At 32.0% G+C, this 23,065-nt stretch overlaps 2 protein-coding genes across 2 annotated transcripts; both read right to left on the bottom strand.

The window, feature by feature from the left end:
• Nucleotides 1-4,619: 4,619 nt before the first annotated feature.
• On the bottom strand, nucleotides 4,620-6,291 carry LOC149575200 (C4-beta,C20-epoxidase-like). The gene is made up of 3 exons (XM_089815032.1): nucleotides 5,866-6,291; nucleotides 5,440-5,764; nucleotides 4,620-5,303 (listed from the first exon to the last, which is right to left on the bottom strand). The coding sequence occupies exons 1-3, from the start codon at nucleotides 6,249-6,251 to the stop codon at nucleotides 5,052-5,054; spliced, it is 963 nt and encodes a 320-aa protein (XP_089671158.1). The 5' UTR covers nucleotides 6,252-6,291; the 3' UTR covers nucleotides 4,620-5,051.
• Nucleotides 6,292-17,282: 10,991 nt separating this feature from the next.
• LOC149575199 (expansin-like B1) lies at nucleotides 17,283-21,294 on the bottom strand. The gene is made up of 5 exons (XM_089812183.1): nucleotides 21,077-21,294; nucleotides 20,807-20,913; nucleotides 19,242-19,420; nucleotides 18,837-18,969; nucleotides 17,283-17,787 (listed from the first exon to the last, which is right to left on the bottom strand). The coding sequence occupies exons 1-5, from the start codon at nucleotides 21,222-21,224 to the stop codon at nucleotides 17,587-17,589; spliced, it is 768 nt and encodes a 255-aa protein (XP_089668309.1). The 5' UTR covers nucleotides 21,225-21,294; the 3' UTR covers nucleotides 17,283-17,586.
• Nucleotides 21,295-23,065: the final 1,771 nt, after the last annotated feature.

Below are 23,065 nucleotides of genomic sequence, written 5' to 3'. Positions count from 1 at the left end.
GCAATACAACTAACCTCATCTGAATTTTCAATCAAAGGAAACAATATTTGCTTCTTCCCATTCAACCAAAGAGTAAAATTATTCAATCTTCCATCATGCACAACATATCTATCATATTGCCAAGGTCTACCCAACAAAATATGACAACAATCCATAGGAATAATATTACACATCACTTCATCAAAATAATGTCCAATCTTGAACTTCATAATACATTGTTCACTTACCAATATCTTATGCTCATTTTTGATCCATGAAACATGATAGGGTTTGGGATGCTTTAGCCTCTATAACTGCAACTTTGTAACCAGCTCTTCTGACACCAAATTTGTAGAAATTCTATTATCAATGATCACCTTGCAGCATTTTCCAGCCATCTTACATATGTTCTTGAAAAGACTTCTTCTAATGACAGGTTCCTCATCACTTCCCTTATTACATAAGGTTTTTCTCACCATCAAATTTTCTCCAGCCTCAAGTCCACTTGGTGAACTCTCAATGTCCTCTTGAATCACAAGATTTTTATTATTTTGCCCACTTTTAGAAGATCTACATTCAAAAGATCTATGCCCTTATTTACCACATCTGAAACAATTACCACAAAAACCAACTCTAGGATAAGAATTGTCTTTTCCTCAGTAAGATCCAATACCTTCTCGGTATGAGCTACCACCTTTCCACTCAGTCTTTTCTTTGTCATCATTCTTCCATTTAGATTTGCCTTTATATTGCACAAAACTATCAGATCTACCACCTTCACCATAAGATCTACCTCTGCCTCTCTGGAATCTACCACCTCTACCTCTTTGTATTTGTTCATGCTTCTTTGCTAAGATATCCTCATCTTTAAAGGCATATTTATATGCTTCTTCCACACTTTCCAACTTCACAAAACTTATTTCATCTTGAATTCTAGATCACAATCCATTTATGTACCTTACAATTTTCTCAACATCATCATCCACATGTCAAGATTTGATGCCTAATCTATAAAATTCCTCAGTATACTCTTTCATAGTCATGTCCTTTTGTTTCAAATTTTGCATCTTTCTCTACAAGCTAACTTGGTAATTAGTAGGAAGGAATTTGTTCTTTACCTTGTTCACCATATTTGGCCAAGTTTTGATCTTTTCCTTTCCTCTCCTTTGTGTATCAGTTTACAAATGCTCCCACCATAGTGAAGCATGACCTTTTAGCCTAGTAACTGCAATCTTCACCTTCTTATTATCAGGAGTGTTTTCATACTCAAAGAACTTCTCCATATTTGAGATCCAATCTAACATAGCATTGGTGTCCAATTTTCCATCATAAGGAAAAACTTCTACAACAGGCTTTTGAATTTGCCCTAGACAATACTCGCAACAATCTTTCCTCATCTTGATCTTCCTCAAGTTTTGGATTATGGCTTGGTGCTGCTACTTCATCATCACTTACATCATCAAGATGCACTCCTCTCCTCTAGGCTATTTCCACAGCATCTAATCTGGTTGTAAGTTGTTTCAATTGATCCAATATAGCATTATCAACATTTCCTCTACCATGAACCATCTTTACAAATCTGGTTCCTTCAATATAGTAACCCTCTGCAAGTTATAGGTCAAATCTATAGATCTGCCACCCTACAACCAAATCCAAATTAGGGTTCTACATGATCCAATCTCCACAAGAATGAACCTCTAACTCTAATACCACCTGACACAAGGACAGGGAAAATTAGGGCCAATGGCACACCCAGCTCTCCTAACCACCCTACAAGAGTTAACACAATGGAAGCAAACACAAAGAATAGCAACCAAAGGAGAAAGAAGAGAAAAATACTTTTATTGATTCTTAAAATATTCAACATACATTCCCAACTGTAAGGCCTTCTGGGTTATGGCTAAATACAAATCACATCCATACACAAAGATCAGCGACAAAATCTCACTTTCCAGTTCTACTCTGCAATCCTCTTCAAAATTTCCAAAAAAACCTTCCCTCCTTAACTCTAAGCCTAAACACTCTATTTATAATAGCCAAAATGGCTTAAATATCATTCTAGAACATAGAGGAGCCATAAGTCAGCTCTCAGCAAATATTAAAGAAAATAAACATAACATTAAATGCACAAGTCAGCCTGCATCAGCAATTAACTATCCTAAAATCAATGTCTGAGAAAAATTATTATATCTCCTAGCCTTGATTGAGTTAGAACTCACACTTTGAACTGTAGATAGATATCTAGGTCCTCTACAACCCCTTAAGTGCACAAAGATTGATTCATCAAGGAAAAGTGTGCATCCATTCCGAAAGTTGAGCACAAAAAACTATCGCTCAAAATTGTCAAAAATCAATGTTTCGGGAGAATTGCCATATCTCTCAAAATATAAGGAGTTAGAACTTGTGTTGTAGAAAATAGATATTAATCTAGGACCTCTACAATACCTAAATTTTTCATCCCTTTATTCATTAAGGAAAATTAGTTACACGATCTACAACAGGCACCCAAAAACTAGAAAACACAATTTTAGTAGAACTCAATTTCAGTAGCAAAATAAAAATTGAAAACATACAGGATAGCAATGCAACCCAGGATGCTCCTACATCAAAGACTTACAACTCTATTTTGCACAAATACCAAATACAATGTGGAATATATAGAAATGTAGACAACTACAAGAATACAAAGAGTTGGAGATAGACAAGTGTGCTTGGTTTTTTTCTAGTTTAGAAATGATTCAACCTATTCTAGATCTAGGAGAGTATGGCTTCTAACAAGAACCAAAATACATTAAACTAGTAGTCCTATTGATAAAATAAACCTGCAGCTATAAGGGTTGCATACAATAAAGGCCTAGAGAAATCACTGGTTCAATAGGACGATATTCAATTGCAACATACAGAAAGAAATCCAACCTTATTCTTGCAAACTTTGTTATTCATTTGTTGTTGTTGTCTACAACTTTCTCCTTGTGCTCTCATCTCTCTACTCTGCTCTAACTTCTCTCTCTCTCTCTAACTGTGAAAAATGGAAGACATTCCTTCTATTTGTCTCCACACAAAAAAATTCCCTCTCATTTCAAATTTGAACTTTCCTATCAAGATAAATGCTCTGTCGGGTAGGTGAGTGGTTTGCTCAAGGGGAAAAATAATAGTTTATTATTTCAACAATATTCTCTATTTTTCTCATACCCTTAATCATGTTTGTAACCTGCTCTTCTATCTTCTAGTGAAAAGAAGTGGTAGCCATTATGTTCCATAAGTTGTGACTCTACTTTATTAAATTCATTATGATGATTTGAATAAATTGTGTCTAATGGGTCTATGTGATTAATCTACATATAATTCTAATTGTAATCTATTCAGATTGCCACCACTAGTTTCAATCAATCCATCCTGGTCTAAAGATTGCATTCACTCTCCTATAATTTATAGTATATAGTCATTCAAACCTTTTCGATCATTGGTTAACAATGCTTTTAATCATTTGATACAATTCCCAATTTCTAAGTGAGATGTTTCATCTCAAGTCATTGCCATATTTTATAGCTAAGTTAACTAACTCACATTTGTCAATGCCAAACATCCCAATTAAATTGCTTATTAACAGTTAATTGACTTAATCAATGTTGGGATGAACTCATCTTATCTATATTTTATTATGTAATCTACTATAATATTCTCTTGTTTGGTGATACATAATGCCTTCATATGACTTCTTAATATGTTGTATTCATATGATATTTGTTCTTATTAATATGTTTGTAGATTAATGTATGCATATAGACTAGCTTTGTTAATATATTATTCTAGATTAGTGGTTATATATAAATTAAATTTAAAATGTATTAAATAATTTTTTTGTCAAATATGTATATCTTATTTGACTATCATTTATTGATTATTCTAATAATATATTATCATATTGATTGATTAATTTGATTTTAATATTATATCTATTATTGTGTTACTGTTTATTGAATTCAATCTTTTAGATAGGGGACATCACACCATCTAATTTGTAAATCTATGGGTCGTTAGGCATTCCTTCATCCCATCAGTTAATCAAGGGATTTGCTTACACAGATCTACCTTCTTTGTTACCATTGGGGGCAAACAAAACAATTTCAAAATCAAGCAAGGGGATCTAAATTCGTTCATCAAGCTTACTTATTTTTATCTCTCTTTCTAAATCAAACATTATAACATATTAAAATATCTAACGAAGGATTTATCTTACATAATATTCTCTGGGTTTTTGCATTGAGTGAAACATATTCCATCAACATACTTGACAACATTTTGATTGTGGCCATCATAGGCACCTCAAAAGAGAAATGCACCACCACTCTCACCACAATTATGATAAGAAAATAAAATTACAATGTAAAGCTCTCAAGAGAGGATTCAAGAGACAAACATCTCCACAAGAGAGAGAGTAATATTTATCATTAATTATATGTATTGTGCTAGGACATTTTGAGATGTACAATAGTCTACCTATATAGGCAAGGCTAGAGATAATTGATGAAATGTGAAATCTAATTTGTTTCACTAAAGAGTAGGTAAGTTCAACTACTTGCATGCAAATTAAAATGCAACCTAGGAATATTAAATGACAACTATTTTTTTAAACACAATTTAGAGTGCATTGTAAATAGGTGGAACCATATTTACTCCAATATCTCCCCTTAAGTGAAACTTGGGGAGAGAAATCTAGTACATACACAATGATGATGATGATGATGATGATGATGGGCCTAGACACCAAGGTCTTGTTAGGTACCCATGTACAATGCTTTGGAATTATTCTCATACAAACAAAGAAAAGGAGAAAACCTCATGGGACAAAACTCCTCTCCAAAAACTAGAAAGCAAGTAAACATAAGTGATAGGATGATTGATGTCAATAGATGTATGGAGTTATCAACACCAATATTTTCACTACCATTATTCAATATGGAATTTATACAATATGATTATAAACCATCGCCATTTATTTTAAAAGAAAAGGAAAGAGTTGAAATTCAAAATGCTAAACCCTAGGTAATGAGTTAGGTGGTCTCCCGCTATTACATAGGAGTATGTGCAAATGTTTTCAAACGTTCCTCTACACCTTTTCCCTCTCCTAACCAATATTTAACCAAATCTCCAAAGGTGAATGGCTTATAATATTGTGGGTGCTCATCATCAATAAAATTGGGGAATGCCTTCAAATCCATGTCTTCTGAAAATCCATTGAAAAAACCTACCGATAAACGAGACTGTTCTCCTTTCACCATCACTCGATGCTTTACATTACAAACCCTTCCATTGCTCCATGCCTGATTTTCCAAAATTCAGAATATCAACAATATATAAAGAAGAAAGAAAAATCTACATAAACTACTGTAGTGACCTCTTAACCTTAATCTATATAAGGAAAAGGATAAATGGATGAGAGAGTTACATATATGATACCTGAAAGCAATCACCCAACATAGCAATAAAAGTGTTAGGGATAGGTTTTACATCAATCCAATGGCCTGCCTTGTCGCAAACCTGAAGGCCACCACAATCATCTTCCAAAAGAAGGCTAAGACTACCCAAATCGGTATGAGTGCCAAGACCGACTGTTTCATTAGGTAGCTTAGAGGGCAAATCATACATATTCATACGTAGTAGCACCTTCCCTTGGCCCAAGTGAGTGGAATAGTAGTTGCTCATTCCCACGCTCTCAGCAATTAGTTGCAGCACTTTATTATACAATTCCATCATCTCACAAGTATAATCTTCCATCGTTTGGCTGTTTCCAAGGGTTTTGAAATAGAAAAAAGTATTTTCAAGTTTATTAGACTTTCCAAAAAAATTATTTAAAAAATAATAAAGACCAGGGAGAACCCATACCGGAAGCTATCATTTCCATGAGGCCAGAGGGCATCAGAGAAGTCTTTGATACCCTGCGGATCAGGAATGCCTGAGAAGGTCATCCCCAAGCTTTCGTAGAAGGGAGCCCGAGCTATTCCACCTTTATAACCAGCATAAGGAATGTCAGAGACGTTTCTCTTCTTGCTCTCCATCGGAAGCTTGAAACATTCCCGGCATGCCTGGTCTGCTTTGAGAAGAAGATCTGGTGAGATTCCATGGTTCACAATACGAAAGCAACCCAGTTGTTGGCAAGCCTCTTTCACCGTTTCTAAGCAATATTCTTCCTCTCCAAGGCGAGAGAAATCAAGCACTGGAATATCATCATACTTTGATTCCATCTCATAAGAATTCATTGCAGGTGCCATTTTTTGCAATAAGAAACTCTATTTCACAACACTAGCTGTTGAATTTAGATGCATTGGTGGCAATGGTGGATCTAACTTTTTATAGAGCTTTGATAGGTACTGTGTATCGCTTAAAAACAAAAACCAGCATCTTATTCCACTTATGCAGCTTTCTTAACGTTTTAGTAGCGCAAACTGCAACTATTGAGTTGCCATATAAATTATGAATTAAGTCACCGTCCCAGAGTGCAACAACCAATCTACCTGGATACCACGATGAAAATCAGATCAACTGTGATTTTCAGTTCATTAAAAATTATAAGCAAATGCATATGTTATTGTCTGAGCAGAAAACCATCATGTCACGATGAACAAATTATGATGAAAGTGCAAGTTAGGGTGATGAGGTTAGTTTAGAGACACTCGTCTCAACCCTTGAAAAAAGTTATTTGTAACTAGACATCTTGATTACGTAAAAACAGGTTTTAAAAGATCCGAAATCTTTTACAAATTATCAAAGAGTAACTAACTAAAGAGTTCATAAAATAAAAGGCCTCAGTGAACCAAAAAACTAACACATAAGCATGAGGCCAAGTACAGCTATGCATAAAAAGACAACAAAAATAAAGCAAAAGGACAGCACCCAAATATCTACAGAGTTTTCAATAGGTCCACTGCTTGATCTGCCAGAGTGTTCATATTTTCTACAATGGCTTTCATTTCCTCCAACTTTTTCGATCCCCCCACCTGCATTCTTCTTGGAGTTGGCCCTGGTGCACTTGCTCGGCCCCTAATCCTCATTCACAACAAAGGAATCAAATCCTCTAGCCTGATCCATCTTATTTAGTAATGTATTGAAATTATCAGCCATAGTTTTTAGAATGTTACAATTTTTGTCACCCAAATTCTTAATCATTTTCGTCATATTGCTCACTTTAGTTTCCAGGCTCTTCATCCTTTTTTGGATATCTTTATTAGCCTGTTCCAAATTTATGTTTTTTATTTCAATTGGAGGCACCCTTTTCATTAATTTTTTAACCTCTGAGCTACATTACCAATGACTTCTAAAAGCCTATCAATATGTTGGCCCAGCGTGTTCTCCCCCCTTGTCGTCTTATTGAGTTGTTCAAAATCCTTTGAATTCTCCTGCATTTGTTGTTTAAGAGTCCCAATCTCCTTCAAAATTGACCTTGGATTACCCATGATTCCCTTTAGAAATCTCTTCTCGACCTCCTCCATGTTATAGTGTTCCTGCTCCCCTAGTCTTTTGATGCCTAAATCCACCTCTTTTGGGACATTGTCCTCACCCTCATGCTGATTCGACAATAGTTTTCTCTTTCTTTCCATCCTTTGAATTAATGGTTCATCATTACAGGGAACTAAGACCCTATCCACATTCAAACCCTTATCACCTAAGCCCTTCTCCACAACTCCTTTCTTCTAAGAACCCTTTCTCAATTTCTCCTCGTAGTCACTGTCCTAATCTGACTCACTCCCCTTTCCTTTCTTTTTCTTCTTGAAACTGCTACCAAAATCCCCTTTCATACTCTGCTTAACATCTACCTCATCCCCTTCATCCTTAGTGTCCTTATCCAAGTCCTCCTCTAAAACACTTCCCTCCATCTCATAATCAATCGCTTTCTTTTGTAACTAGAAGTCATTACAAAAGACATAGAGGTTTATATCTTTGAGCTTAGGACATAATTTGTCAAACTTACATATTTGTGGTTCCTTTTAGGAAAATAAATCCCCATTCCCACAAACTTCCTCCCCGAGAACCACAATAAGGGAAGGAGTATACATCAATATAGCTCTCCAAGCTAAAGGATCAACAATATTTTCAAAGACAATACAACGCATTCCAAAGGAGGAGATGAGCATGCATGCACAACATTGTCAAAAGATAGTTAGGTTTAGCTTAATATAAACATGTTAGAAGGTTTCTAACTTTATTCAAAAGACTTATGTCAATTGGACATCCAGTTCAAAAAATTTGTAAATTGAAATAAGAAATATAAAAATGCATTGCATATATGAATGAATCAAAAGATAGTCAGGTTTAGCTTAATAAGACATGTCAGAGGGTTTTCACCTTTATTCAAAAGACTTATGTCAATTAGGAAATCGAGTTCGAAAGTTTTGTAAATTCAAATATGAAATATAAAAATACATTGCATGTATGAATGAATTGTGAAAGAGAGTCAAAAGTTTTGGTGTATTTTTAAGATAGGTACCAATTTTGAGTTGGATTTTAGTCTAGATTGTTTTATAATATCATTTATGATTTTGTGTATTATATCTATTATATATTAAGTGTGTAAAATAGATATTGGATGTAAAATAATAATTGCAGTTGAGTTACATTTGCATCTTTAATGGGTCATACTATTGTAACAAGATTTATTTTTTAGTGTATTATAATGTGTTGTTGATTGTTGAAAAATATATTGAGTGGCTTTTGGATAGAGTTTTTCTCTTAAAGATATGTTCCCTTGTCTACCAAAGTTTGGTAATCACTTACTCTAGGAGAATATTGTAGGGGTAATGTCGATAGTTCACATTGTTTTAATTTTAGTATAGAAAGTTTCTTGGTCTCTCCTCAATAGTACATTGATGTCAAATCAACAATTATTTTAGTGTTATGTTGTTTTAGACTAAAAAGATTGACTCCTTCAATTCCAAATGATATGGATCTACTATAATTTCGTTGGATGTTGTGTTGTGTAGTGATGGAATGGGTTGATCTATAACTTAAATTAATTTATATTCTACATGTTCAAAGATGACCAATGTTGCATTACATATTTTCATCTAAGAATATATTTTAGAGATAAACTAATTAATGCATTGAGTTGTTGTAGATGATGCAAATAGAAGGAATATTCTTTTGTGAATAATATGTTGAATATGTGACAAATCTTTGAGCATGAAGTGTGCAAATTCAATTTGATGGAGTAATAATGCAAGAAGGAGTTCATCATATTGGCATGAACCATATGCATTTCTAGTTCTAGTCCATATCTATGTTGTTAAATGTAATATATGTGTTTATTACTATTAGATAATACATCTCTTCAACAATTCCATATAATTTTATATCCTTCTCATTAGATCAATTAGGAAGTAGTGAGCTTCCTTAGGTAGTGTTCCATAAAATAAACATTTAACTCTTGTTTTGAATATAGTGTCAAACACTCTCATCAAGGGTTTTTGATACAAAAATATGTGTGACTTTATGTTGAATATTGTAGTGCATGTTTTTTTTTCAAGTTCTCCACAAACTTATAGTTTTGTGTTTAATTTACAAGTGGAATAATTCAAATTTTAGTATATGTTAATTCCCTCCTCCCCAACATTTTGATGTTTTCAACACGACCTTCCCTCATATTTCCCTCAAGAATCGGAATACATTCTACATATCATCTTGGTTTTGTGTCTTCCTAAGGAGACAAAGCTTCCTTGAAAAACTTATAACATTTTGAACATTAAATTTAAAAATTGACCATAGTTAAAATTATATCTATATATAGGGTTTGGCTACTTGGTCTTTCTTCTTCTATTCTCTTATAGGGATTTTTTCTCTTTGCATGTGGTTCTTCTATGTCATTATCCATTGAGGTCATTTTATTTTTACCCCTTTTTAGAAAGGATTTTTGTCCAAAATCTATTTTTTGTTGTTCTACATTTCTGAGAGATTATATTGTACTAACTAATGATATAGTTAGGTTTAGGGTCATACTCAAGTTAGAGAAAAAGTTAGAATTATGGTTATGGTATATCCTATGAGTAAGATTAAACTTAGGATTATGGTTATGATTTAGATTTTATGGTTATGGTTAGAATCAAGGTCAATTCTAGGGTTTATATAATGTTTAGAGTTAAGATTAGGATTAAATGTAAATAAGGGTTAGCATTGTGTTACATGACATTTAAAGGGTTAGGATTGTGGTTATATATATATTTTAGATTAGGTTTTAGTCAAGGTTTAATTAGACTAAATATTAGGGTGAGGACCAAGGTAAAGTTTATATTAGGGTTCATATCATGGTAGGGTCAGAACTAATGTTAGGGTTAACATTGAAATTATTATTAGGGGTAAGGTGAAGATTTAAACACACACACACACACACACACAAATATATATGTATGAACTTAATTTTAATATATTACAAGTTCACGTGTGTACATTAAAAATTTAAATGTATGTGTATATCCACAATATATATGTATACACATATACACATATACATGTACATATGTACGTGCATACATATATATACACATAATATATATACATATGCATATATACATGTACATGATATATATGTGTGTGTGTGTGTGTGTGTGTGTGTGTGTGTGTGTGTGTGCACATATATATTTTCACACACATATATACATATGTACACGTGTGCATATACATATACATATATACACATACACATGGTATATATGCATATTACATGATATATATACATACATACATGACATATATACATACATACAAAAACTTATAAAACTAAACTAAAAACATATAAAATGAAACTAAAATCATACAAAATATAACTAAAATCGTATAAAATGGATTAAAAACTGAAAAATCATACCTTTTTCGAAGTTTGATAGTTTTCGGTGCCTTTCTTTGTGTTTCGAGCCGAAAATATAGCCCCACTATTGAAAATGATATGTGGGGTTGCAGTGACAATATTTGAAGTTTCCATTTTTTTAATAGTTTCAATCGAAACTTAAATAACTAGTTTTGATCAAAACTAGTGAGCTCGAGACCGGGGTTAAGAAACCCTATCCAAGCTTGGTAGTTTTAATAAAAAATACATAGATAGTTTTGATCAAAACTATCTATGTAGTTTTTGTCGAAACTACATGGCACCGAAAGTTTCTATCAAAACTTGGAGCATAGTTTGTTTCAATAGAAACTAAATAGTTTATATCAAAATTTTAATAAAACATTATATTGAAACTATGAAAATGAAAATTGGGTGCTATTTTGGAGGAATTTCTTCCTCCAAAAATGTGTAACTCACTATTGTTGGTTTACCCAGCTATTCTAATTCTTGGCTATCTCCAGCTTTATTTTTGTAACTATTTTTTTTTATGTGATAAAGTTGTTGTATCTTGTTTTTTGAACATGTGTCCTCCAATCTAAAGGTTGATGCAATCCTTATTCTATAAAAGGATTTCCAAGATGTGGAGTGAGGGTCTGAGAGTTCAATTCTGAATAGAGTTTTGTTTAATTCTTGAGTCAGTCCATGTATATTGTATACATTTGTTCCAAAGATATAAAGAGAAAAGTTAATAGTTGCTGGTCTAATTGAGTTTTCTTCTAATAGGATTTGGCATTTGATTTTATATGTGTCAAAGAAATTAAATACAAAATGCAGAAAGCTGGCTTTTCATTCTAGATCTTGTCTCTTCTTTTACCTCCATTTGATTCTTTGAGGTTTAATAAACAAAGTTCATTAACTTTAAGTTGTAATTCATTTTGAATTATATTTCAGTTTTTTTTTTCTAATAATCTAATGGTTTATGTAAATTATTAATATAAATTGGAAGAATTCTATGGTTTTCATTGAAGATTTTGATAAGAATGAGATCTAGAAATGAATATTGATGTTCTTACCACAAAGTTTTGAGATAGATCTAATATAAATGTAAAATTCATGTGAGTTCATAGCCGAATAGATAAGGCATTGACCATCTATTAAATGTTGATCCATTTTGGAATATCTCTACAATACAAAATCATAAATTAATCATTTTACTATTTTTATTGTTGAAGATCTGAAGTGTGAGCCTCTACATGATTTATGGAGTTTAGGATTTGATAATATATCCATTTATCATCTCTTTTGTAGTCATAGAATTAGAAGAATCAAGGCCCAATCATCTATTATATTGGAATTCATACTGAGAGTTTGAGTTTTAAATATATAAATAGTGAATTCCTAGGTGTACCTACTTGAATTTTGCAGAGTTCAAAGTGGAGAAGACATCAGAGTGTTGTTAGTTGCTCCTTTTAATTTTCTTCTCATAATACCCATTATGATCTCTAGCTAATTCCTAGGTATTCTTATTTTTTAAGAGGTTGTTAAATTTTTGTCAAAACAGAAGCCAACATATGCTAAGAAAATAAGTTTAAGAGTTGATGTGGTATGATATATATCATACATGATTGGCTGAATTTTATAGCGACAAAACATCAAGGCTCTTTATGAAAGAACAAGAGAGATACGCTATGAAAGAACAGTGTTATTTTTATCAAAGGATACATATGATATATTACTTTCCATATAATGAGTTACATGGGTGACCCCTTGATTATACAAGACAACACGACCTTAAGATGACATAAGAATATGATATATGTCCTAATATTATGACTGGAGACAACTATTAAGATAACCTAGGAAACAAAAAGTAAATATGATAAGATTAAATGACAACACAATTAGGAGTCTAAAAATATTCCCTAGATAGGTGTATGTATATTCTATAAGTTATCATGCTTTATTATGATGTATGATGAAGATGCTAGGTTAAATGCCCCTTCAAACCAATATCCCTCCTTAAGTGCAACTTAGGGATAATATTCACAAATGTAAGAGATAAGAGGTACAAGATGAGCCTCAAGTAGTAGAAATCTAGTCAAGTATACATGTACAATATCTAGTTTTTCAGCAAGAAATCTAGATCTAATATCCTAAGGTAACATTATTTGGATGAAAAAAATTCTTTTAGAATTTGGTCTATTTTTGCCTATTGGGTACTTGTACTTTGTTCATCCTTTAGTGATTTTGTGTCCTAATTGTATTGAGTCCATGTAATAATCATAATTAGAAGTCCACTTTGGCCAAATTTAGCAAGTGGCACTTGTACTCTCACTATATATAAAGTGTCAAAATCATCTATTTTGTGGGGGGGGGAGGAGGTGGTATCTTTGATTCATTGTATTTTGGGGGTGAATTAATGATGTACAATCATGGAACCATGTCCTACTGTCATACATTTGAATAGGGATAATTATGCATTATGGGCAAAAGGCATCATCACACATTATAGATGGCTTCATATCTTGCATAATATTTATAGACTTATACTTGAGTCAAAGACATATGGGAAGCAATCAAATTGATGGAGTAGAAATGAACATATTACAAGTAAAATTTGTAGGAGTGTTGCTTCTTGGTTATATCATACAGTCTATCGTATGACCAGGGATAATGATTCCCCTCTCCTTACTTGGAATACCATTTGGGCACATTTTGGAGATCTACATATTCCTCTAGTACCAACTGATCCCATTACAAATTGTCTCATTCCACTTGATGATGTAGATAATGTTCCCTATGATGATGATACATTAGATTTCATCACAAGGCTTTCCTATGAAGATAGTCTTGATGATCGAAAGCCAAAAGTTGCATCTCCTACTTCTCCAGTTGCAATCACATCTATTGTTTTTCACAACGATACTTTCATTCACAAAACTATGGATTTAGGTGATTCTGAGTACAGGACATTCCTTTTCTTCTAGTTGCAGCTCCTTGGGACAACTTCTTAATAGATATTGCAAGTTTGTTTGTTGATTCCTACATTGAGGATTTGGGAGCCACTATTGATGATATTCATCTTCTATTTGTTAAGGATGATCCTTCTTCAGTTGTTGTGAGGGAACACTCTAGCCCTATTCATTCTCCACTTGATCATTCTTAAAAGAGTTGCAGGAGGTCTCTTTTAGTCTAGAGAAGATAGTTTAGTCTTTGGAGATTGATTTTCATGAGTCTCAAACTTTACTTGAGATGTTGTTGGTAGTGGGCCAACATCCCTCGCAGGATATGTGACATGTCTTAACTACCTCATGTAGTTCTATAAGACTATTGGTTGTGTCAAGCATTGAAAGGTCAATATTTTGGTGCAAAAAAAACCTTGGCCTTTCTAACAATTGGTATCAGAGCTTGGTCACATGCTTGAATCTTGAAGGCCATAGTGACTAACTCTATGAGTGAGATTGTTGGCAGTAAGCCAGCATCCCTTGCAAGATTTGAGACATAGCTTAACCGCCTCTTGTGGTTCTATAATACTATTGGTTGTATCAAGCATTGATAGGTTGATCTTTTGGTGCAACAACAACCCTGGCCTTTCTAACAGATGTCACATTGCATGGTTGATCATACTCACATGTTGGAGATTTCTATACAGTTTCTTGAGACATCATCCATTTTAAAGGTTCTTCCTATTAATTGGGGAGGATTCTTTGGTACACTTATGGGACCATTTCTTCCTTAGGTGAGAAATATCATTTAGTTTTCATGGTACATTTCATGGGTATAGATTCTACATTGAAGGGAGGCTTCTTTGCTTCTCTTCCTAGTTCACATCTTGAAGAGACATCTTTAGAATTTAAACCAGATTCTTACATGGATCAATTACCATTGGTTCATTGGTTGTTACCTTCTTTTATTAGGCTTGATCCTAATTGATTTGTGGCATCTTCGTCTACCAAGGACATGGTGACACATCTTTCGACTTCGCAGACAACACACTTTATATGGATTCTCCTTCAATAGGAAGCATTCTTCCATTTATACTTGATCTATCATCTTCCAAAGGGGAGAAATTTTGTTTATAGGAATTGGACCACCTTTTGTCTTCAAGCATTTTCCATACTTGCAAGACATTATTCACTATGAGGGGTATGCCATTTCTCCTTATTTCCTTCCTGTGATGGGATTCTCTAATGTATATGCATGATATATGTCATAATAATGGGGTCTCGATTACTCCATCCATGCATGTATTTTTCATCTCTCCTTTTGGGGGGGGGAGTTTTTACCATGAGGTTTTACCTCTTCCTCCACATTTAAGAGCATTCATTGCATAGCTTTTTCTTCTACATTTCGTATATGGGTACCTAACATGGCCTAGTAGCCAGGACCCATCATGCATTTTCATCTAGCTTTTGTAAGCTTAAATTCATTCCCCTAAGTTGCACTTTAGGGAAATTTTGGTGTAATTAAATGCTAATAATTACACTTTACTTAAGTTTACTTAGGATTATTCATTTTTATATGAGTTTTCATGTAGACACATAGGAATTTGAATATTCATGTTAGTTGTCATGTAGACACCTAGGATTTAGCACTCTATTTGAGAATATGGTGTTTGGCACCTCTCTTTGTGTGATACACCTTTGTATTCTTATCCTCTCATTGTTTCACGCACTTTCATGCACAACATGGAGGATAATCCACTCTTAGTAGACATGTGCTTAGTTATTATGCTTATCTCTTGCATGACTCCTGGCTATCTTGCATTGCATATATATTGAGGCACTTCTACATGATTTGTATCAGATTATCCATTATCATTTTATCATCTCGTCTCTCTTGTGCTATCTCTTGTTCTTCTAGATCTCGACATTGCATTCATTGCCTCAAGGAAAAATTCTTACAATAACATCACCTTTCTATTTTCTCTTCGTGACATATATAATTTCAGCTCAAATAATAGTTACTTATCTTTAGCATAGTTAGTGATACTAGTATATTGAGAGTGTATTAAGGCATTTATTCTTCATTGAGCTTCATAATCATATTAGAATATTTTAAATTATATCAGAGCTTGGATAAAATTTATGAGCCACATAATATTTTTGGTATTTAATAATTTCATAATTAATCATAAGTTATTTCACAAATTATCAATAGTACTCATGACATGTTTTCTATTAACATTGCATGTGTTCTTGAGATTAATATAAGAAATATTTATTTTAAAATTAGAAAGCATAGTTATTAGAAATAAATCTAAGATGAAATATTTTTTCTATCTAAAATTTTTTACTTGTTATTGGTTTATGCATGAAATATTTTTAATTAAAGGTTAATGTGTTTTTGAAATTAATTTGGACAACATTTATTTTAAATTATAAAGCACACATGATTATTAGAAACAAATCTAAGCTGAAACATACATACATACATATATAAATATAAACAAAATTATTAAAGAAATATTAAAAAAGTGAAAGTGATTTTTAAATACAAGTTAATTTTTTGAATTTATAATAGAAATAGATCTTCAAAATAAAGATAACTTTTAGAGAAAATCTAATGTAAAAAATTCAAGTTTTTTATCAATTGAAAATATAAGTAATGTATGATTCATTATTAGTAGACTTCTAACCTTTGATCATATTTTGCTTATACTCTCAAAAAAATAGTTTTATTGAATCTTGTATAGTGTAGATATTAATTTGTAGAGCTAAAAAATTTAGTAATTTTTTTTTTTTTTTTTGTATTTGTCATCTTTTTGATTTCTAAATAATAAAGTTAACACTTTATATATGTTTATGAAAGTTAGATATCTAAATTTGTATAGTACTCTCCACTTATTTTATGAAGAAGTAAGTTAAGATAGCCATTCTTATTGTTTGTTTGTGATCTTCTCACTAAAACTTGAAGAGTTTGGTTGATAGTTGTTTTTTTGAAAAGTACAAGATCAAACCCCTTTCTATAAGACTATCGTGCAACTACTAATAGATATTTGTGCTGACATGAGTTGTAGTTTGCAATTCATTTCATATTCTTCCGTTATTTTTGGAAGATTGAATTGAAACAACACAATTGTAATTTGGATCATATAATTTAAGTGAAAAATTAAATTTACATTTATAATTTTGAACCTTGATAAAAGAAACTCATTTCCTAATTTATTAAAACTCTACTTCTATAAACACAATGGAAAAAAATATGAATTCAAACAACACATTATAATATAATACCTTGAAATCTAAATGTATTACTTTAGATTCACATTACATTATGTAATCTTTATGAACATCACCTAGATACAATGAATGCTAAATGTACTGTTAATTTTCATGATAAAAGATTCTTATAAATCATAGAATCATGATCCATAAATTTGACTTAAAAATTACATAATTGAATATAAACAGATAATATCTAGACTACTTATCTAACTTAATTGTTTAAATTTATAAAATACTTACATAAAACACCACAAGAACATCCATTAAATTGTATATAAAGCCAAATACTTCTATTCCCCATCCTCAATTTGAATAGTCTAAAAAGACTCAACCAACAATTTGACTTGACCAATGTTGTTTGGACTCAAAGTTGAAATAACTATCTAAACTCATTAACAAGGACTATTGATAATCTTCCAAATCCAATCCATCTAAGGATGATTGAAATGGAAATTTATTTGGATAATTCTACCGTACAATACAAGACAATACAAAGTTCAAAAGGCCTCTAATATTTTATTTTACTATTGTATTCTTGTATTCGATCAGGAGATAGATAAAATATAATTAATGCAACTGTATGCCAGAGTCCAAAAGTATGCCTGCCTGCCAGTTAACGGGAATCATGCTGGGCACTACTTTCCACTCGGGAGCGTGGATTCCGTCAGTTAACAGAAATCGAACAGAAAGAGCTCCTCTTGGTGGTGTCACCACGTCCCACACGGCGCCATGGCTTCTGCACATTGCCTTCCATTCGTAGCTTTCCTCCTGAAATGCAATTGTACAATTTACTAAAATTAAACTTCATTAATTTTACCATTGAATTCTAATTGTAATATAATTATTTTTTATTGGATTAGTGGGAGATGTTTTATGAATGGTGGGATTCAGATCTTAATAAGATAATTTAATTTGATAAGGAGGAGATGTTTTATATATAGTAGTTCATAAAATTTTGTTTCTTAGTAGATCGAATGTAATACTTAGTATTTATTTTATTTAGATGATGTGCATAGAGGTGAATTGTTGGATCTTTTTGGGAGGTCATATATTTCAGCACTTCACTAACTCAAGTGAGCTTAGCCAAACTAAAACATACTTAATTTTGGAAGAAACTTTATAGAAACTCTATAACAAGGGTGCTTAACCTTGAAGGAAACTCCACGGATAAGTGCATTTAAGTTGGAGTATTACTACAATGGATGATATCCAACGACGGTTCAATGCTTTGTCTTTTGAACAACACCCAGTTGCAATGAGTGTCAAGTGCTCCAAACATTCTCGTGAGAGATGGGTCCTTATGAACCGCTACTCATGAAACATGGGCCGATGAGTTTGACTTGAAAACTACACACTTGAATCCTCATAGTAATATAAAGATCACTTGACTTGCTTTGGGAAATATCTCCTACTTATGGATTGATGAAGTAAAATGGGCTCCCTAATGAATGATTTAGAAGACACAACACTTGTTAAAGGCTTTGTCAATGGGCTAGCAAGATAAGTGGGCCTAAGTTTGGAGATAACTCCATGGTTAAGCACACTTGACTTGGAATAGTATTGAGATGGGTTACCACTCAGAAAGGTTCAATTCTTCAATGGGTGCTAAGTGTACCTATTATTCTTATGAAAGATGAGTTCTCAAGAATCTCTACTCATAACACATAGGTTAATGAATTTGATTCAAATTTAAAATTGAATTTTGACAGCAATATTCTAATTTCTTTTCAATCATTTAAGCATCACAAATACACCAAATTAAATACTTTTGATCAACCCTCAAACATTTACTATCATCGAATTAGCTCTCAAATTACCTGACAAAGTTCAACTGCAAGGATGTCGTATTTGCCCGCCTGATACCAAAATTGCAAAGCCAGATAATCGGGAAAGTTGCTATTTTCGTCGATCTTGAACATCAAGTTGTATCCAGGGTATCGACATGGAATTCTAATTAATTTAAGAATAAAAAAACATTGTTATGAGCTAATTTTCGGCCATAATGTCTGAATGAAAGATTTTAATAACTTGTGAGACTGAAACAACTTATGAAAAATAATTTGATAGCGAAATATGAACATCCTTAAACATCAAACACTAAGAAAATAATTAAACTTAGAAAACTAAATCAACTTTAATTATATAACACTTTTGACCTAAGATCAAGTCTTAGTATATGATATTTAAACCGTCCTTAAAAAAATACACATTAGATCTCTTACCGTTTATACTCCACGTCCACCACACCCATTAGTATCAATTCCTTAGTTTTGTCACTGCGCGCCAACTTTGCATAACTTCTGGAGCTCATAATAAAATCAGTGTGATCACCTTGCCCATAGTCTGTCACAACAATTTTTGCTCCATTGTCCGTGCAAAGCTCAGGAAGGGTGCACCGCACCTGTTTTTTTAAGATTTTTTATTATTTTCAACTTTAGTCACAACCCAACAAGTTGGAAAATATAATTTGAGGAGAAAAATTTTTTAAAATGATAAGCTTTTGTAGAAGTTCTAATGTTCTATTTATGTGAATCATTTATTTTCTTCAAACATGGGTTTACATAATTCATGGATTTGAATAAAAATTTATAAGTTAAATTTTTATTATGCTAATATTATAATTAGATATAATATATAAAATAACTTGATATTAATATAGAAGAGAGGAAGTCTTAAAATTGATTACTGATCACTTCATTTAAAAATAATATTTTGATGTTGGTCTAATGGTAAAAAATTGTATTAATGGAAGAGGGATAACACAAATTCTATAAAAATGTGTGCCTCTTTCATAATAGAGTTGAGTAGAGTCTGCATGAAGTATACAATGGTCCCATATTCTATATCATGCCATCTTTCGATCCAAAAAACAAGTTGTTTGATATCAACAATTGTAAAAATATTTGTTGTTATTTTCACATGTTGCTTAAATTCATGGTCATGAATCAATGAGTTTGAATTTTAAAATATGAAGTTGATTCCTATTAATAAAAATATAAATTGAGACATGAGAAAAACACCTCCTAGAAAAGTAAAATGACTAACAAGTTATTTGAAATTTTATTTCAAACAATCATTAAGGACATTGTTCATTTGTGCTTCTCTGGTGATTAGATCCTTTTTTCCTCTTGAAAAGTGTATTTAATCATCAATCCTCCAACTTATGGTTCCCGTTTTTGTATTTGATACCAAAGATTAAACAAAATAGGATTCCCATTTTCAAATAATGTTGAAATTCATGATCACAGGTCAATGAGTTTGACTCGAAATTATGATGTTGACTTATGTTACTAATATGATAATTTGATACATGAGAAAAACCTTTTCTAAGAAAGTAAACAACTAAATTAGTTATTTGAAATTTCTAATAGTTCAAATAAAAAATACTATGTACAACCATTAAGAATACTGTTCATTTTTACTGAGCACGCTATCAGAACCTCTACTGTTAAGGAATGGCTCCTTCATCAATCCTAAAACCAGAGGTTCAGCGGTGCAAAACCAAACATCAGATTTTAGAATTGATAGTCAATTGATCCATTTAAAAAAAAGTTTAATCTAATATCAACAAGGCTTAGATCATAAAAGAGGATGTCCTAAATTTACTCCAATTGATTCCTGAAAAGTTTACATTCCTATAAGACTTAAAATCAAAATCACTATTGTAATCCCTTTTACACCTTTTACTTACCTTATTTTGCTTTTGCTAAAAAGTATTGAAGTTTACCAATAAAAAAATGCTGTTAAAAATATTTTTCTAAACCATGTTATTTGTAGTTATATTAACCTGATAGCAAGCTCCACAGCCAGTGCCATTTCTGTATAACTGAGCTACAGCCGCTACATCTCCCCCATTCAAATTTCTTCCAAAGGAGCCATACCCACATGCTCCTCCTGCCACATAAGAATGCTAGAACAAATTCATCAAAAGAATTCAAACTTTAACTCTATAAAAGCTCTTTTATCAAATTCAAGTTTTTGTTTTGTTGGGTTCAGATCCTTTTTAGATTAAATTAATCAAAAGAAATTTAATGGAAAATTTTTAACTCTATATTACCATCAGTTCCAAGGCAATCTGGACTTCCATAGTATGTAGCCCTTGTTTTTATATACTCATCTGCACAGCTGAAATGGAAAAAACAATGCAATACAGTAGACAGCAACACAACGCATGGTAGTGTATAAAAGCTGGCTGAAGAAGCCATTGGAGCAAAATTCAAATACTAATAAGTGGAAAACCAGCCACCTACACTTGACAAGATTATGAAAGAGAAGAAGATATGAAAAAGGCTTAATATGGATATGTGTTGTACGAGGATATTTATAACAAGAAAACAGCAGAGTCGTCTAGAGGTAAACTCCCAGTTGATAAGCATCAAAGGTGAGTTGACATTCCACTAAATTGTTATTGGGTTTGGTGTGAAGTTCTCAGGCTGCCATGTTTGACTTTTGACCACTATGAAATGCTCACTTTCTCAATAGTTTTATAAATTTTCTTATATTTTATAAATAAAATTCTTGTAGCAATATTAAGTTTTTCAAATCATTAATATTCATTAAAAATGTAAGAACAATAATCTATAGAGAAAGACTCTGTGATACTCTACGGCCAGCCTTAAACGTGACACACTAAGGAAGAAATTAAGATTGGAAAAATAAGTGAACTTTGACTTTTTAACACTTTTAGCCTAAGAATCAAGCCTTATTGTGTGATGTTTATAAGCCGATACAGTCAAGAAATTTAACAAGGAACCGAAGGAGGTTCCACTTTTTTCAGTTTAGTTTCTTGTGTGTTGTGTTGTTTTACTTGCTGATCTTTTTGTTGGTTCGTTTTCGCTGGTTGACTTCACTGTTCGTGAATTCTTTTTGAATAGTAGTATTACTTAATATTATGTTTTTTTTTTGTTGGGTTTGGACTCTTTTTTCATTACCTTAATTCACAACAGTCTATAGTGAAGAAAAGTAGTCATTTCTGATTGAATAAAGAAAAAAATGACAATCTTATTCTTTTTATTTTTATGACACAAATAAAAAGATTTCATCACTATTATTTAAAAATATGAAAATAATAATCTATATTCTAACTTTTTCCAATTCTGCAGCTTAAGGTTTCGTTTCAGACCAACTCACCCACTCTACTGAGTTGCAATCTAGTGTACTTCATTTTTTAATACATGGAAAATCCCTCTTGTGGGTCAGAAAACTTTATTGAAGAGTCCTAAGATGCAATGCTTTAGAAGACAACTTGATCTTGAAAATGACCGCCATTAGAGATGAAGTTAGGTCTAATAGAACTCGAATTGATTTTTAAAGCATTAGTCTGGCCATTATTCTTCACTTGTAGAAGGTCTACTCGTTTACCAGACTTTTTGCCCTTTTTAATTAATATAAGACATTTAAATTAATCTTCACCTCCTTATTGCATGAAAACCATGTCCATTTAAAATAATGCTAGCGTATTGTTTGCTTCCATCATATTGTTTGCATGAAAACCATGTCCATTTAAAAGAACGTTTTATAATATCATTTCAAATTTAAAATTAAAAAGTCTAAAGAAGCATATAAACTTATTCTATTTGGGCCTCCTCTCCTTGTGGATTTGTGTGAGCATATACTATATTCCTCACCATTTTGGCACGTTGGATAATGGGTGCATCCCAAGCATTTGAAATTAATATATGCAATAATGAGCTCTGCTGATATACAAGCACCGCCACTTATTCTTCTATCCATTTGTTAGAAATTAGATATTCAAACATATTAATTTATATATTTTCTTGTTAAGACAGAAAACTATTGTATTCATTAAGTTTAATTTTTCAATTAAAAATTAAATGTCATTTCAAATGTTTATTATTATTTTTTATCTTACACAATTTTATAAATGTCATTTTTAATAAATTTGATTGGACTGTACTAATTTTAATAGACGATAAAATTCAATTTTGCTTAAGAAAACTAACGGACTTGTCTAGCACATACACCTGTTAGGAAGATTAAGATTGTCTAGAATGTTCTAGAGTAGATGAGAAAAAATTTCTAGAAT

This window comes from Cupressus sempervirens, chromosome 2, assembly GCF_028749045.1.
Source record: "Cupressus sempervirens isolate cs-2001-9-10 chromosome 2, ASM2874904v1, whole genome shotgun sequence".
NCBI lineage: Eukaryota > Viridiplantae > Streptophyta > Pinopsida > Cupressales > Cupressaceae > Cupressus > Cupressus sempervirens.
This window is presented reverse-complemented; position numbering and strand designations above follow the sequence as displayed.

What these genes read in the sequence shown, in the direction of transcription:
- LOC149575199 (XM_089812183.1), bottom strand. Translation starts at nt 21,224, where the DNA reads ATGGCTTCTTCAGCCAGCTTTTATACACTACCATGCGTTGTGTTGCTG. An exon ending in AGATTGCCTTGGAACTGATG is followed by an intron (nt 20,914 to 21,076) that starts GTAATATAGAGT and finishes CTTATGTGGCAG; the next exon opens with GAGGAGCATGTGGGTATGGC. An exon ending in TTGCAGTTGAACTTTGTCAG is followed by an intron (nt 17,788 to 18,836) that starts GTAATTTGAGAG and finishes ATTGCATTTCAG; the next exon opens with GAGGAAAGCTACGAATGGAA.
- LOC149575200 (XM_089815032.1), bottom strand. Translation starts at nt 6,251, where the DNA reads ATGGCACCTGCAATGAATTCTTATGAGATGGAATCAAAGTATGATGAT. An exon ending in CATGGAAATGATAGCTTCCG is followed by an intron (nt 5,765 to 5,865) that starts GTATGGGTTCTC and finishes CCTTGGAAACAG; the next exon opens with CCAAACGATGGAAGATTATA. An exon ending in TGTTGGGTGATTGCTTTCAG is followed by an intron (nt 5,304 to 5,439) that starts GTATCATATATG and finishes TTGGAAAATCAG; the next exon opens with GCATGGAGCAATGGAAGGGT.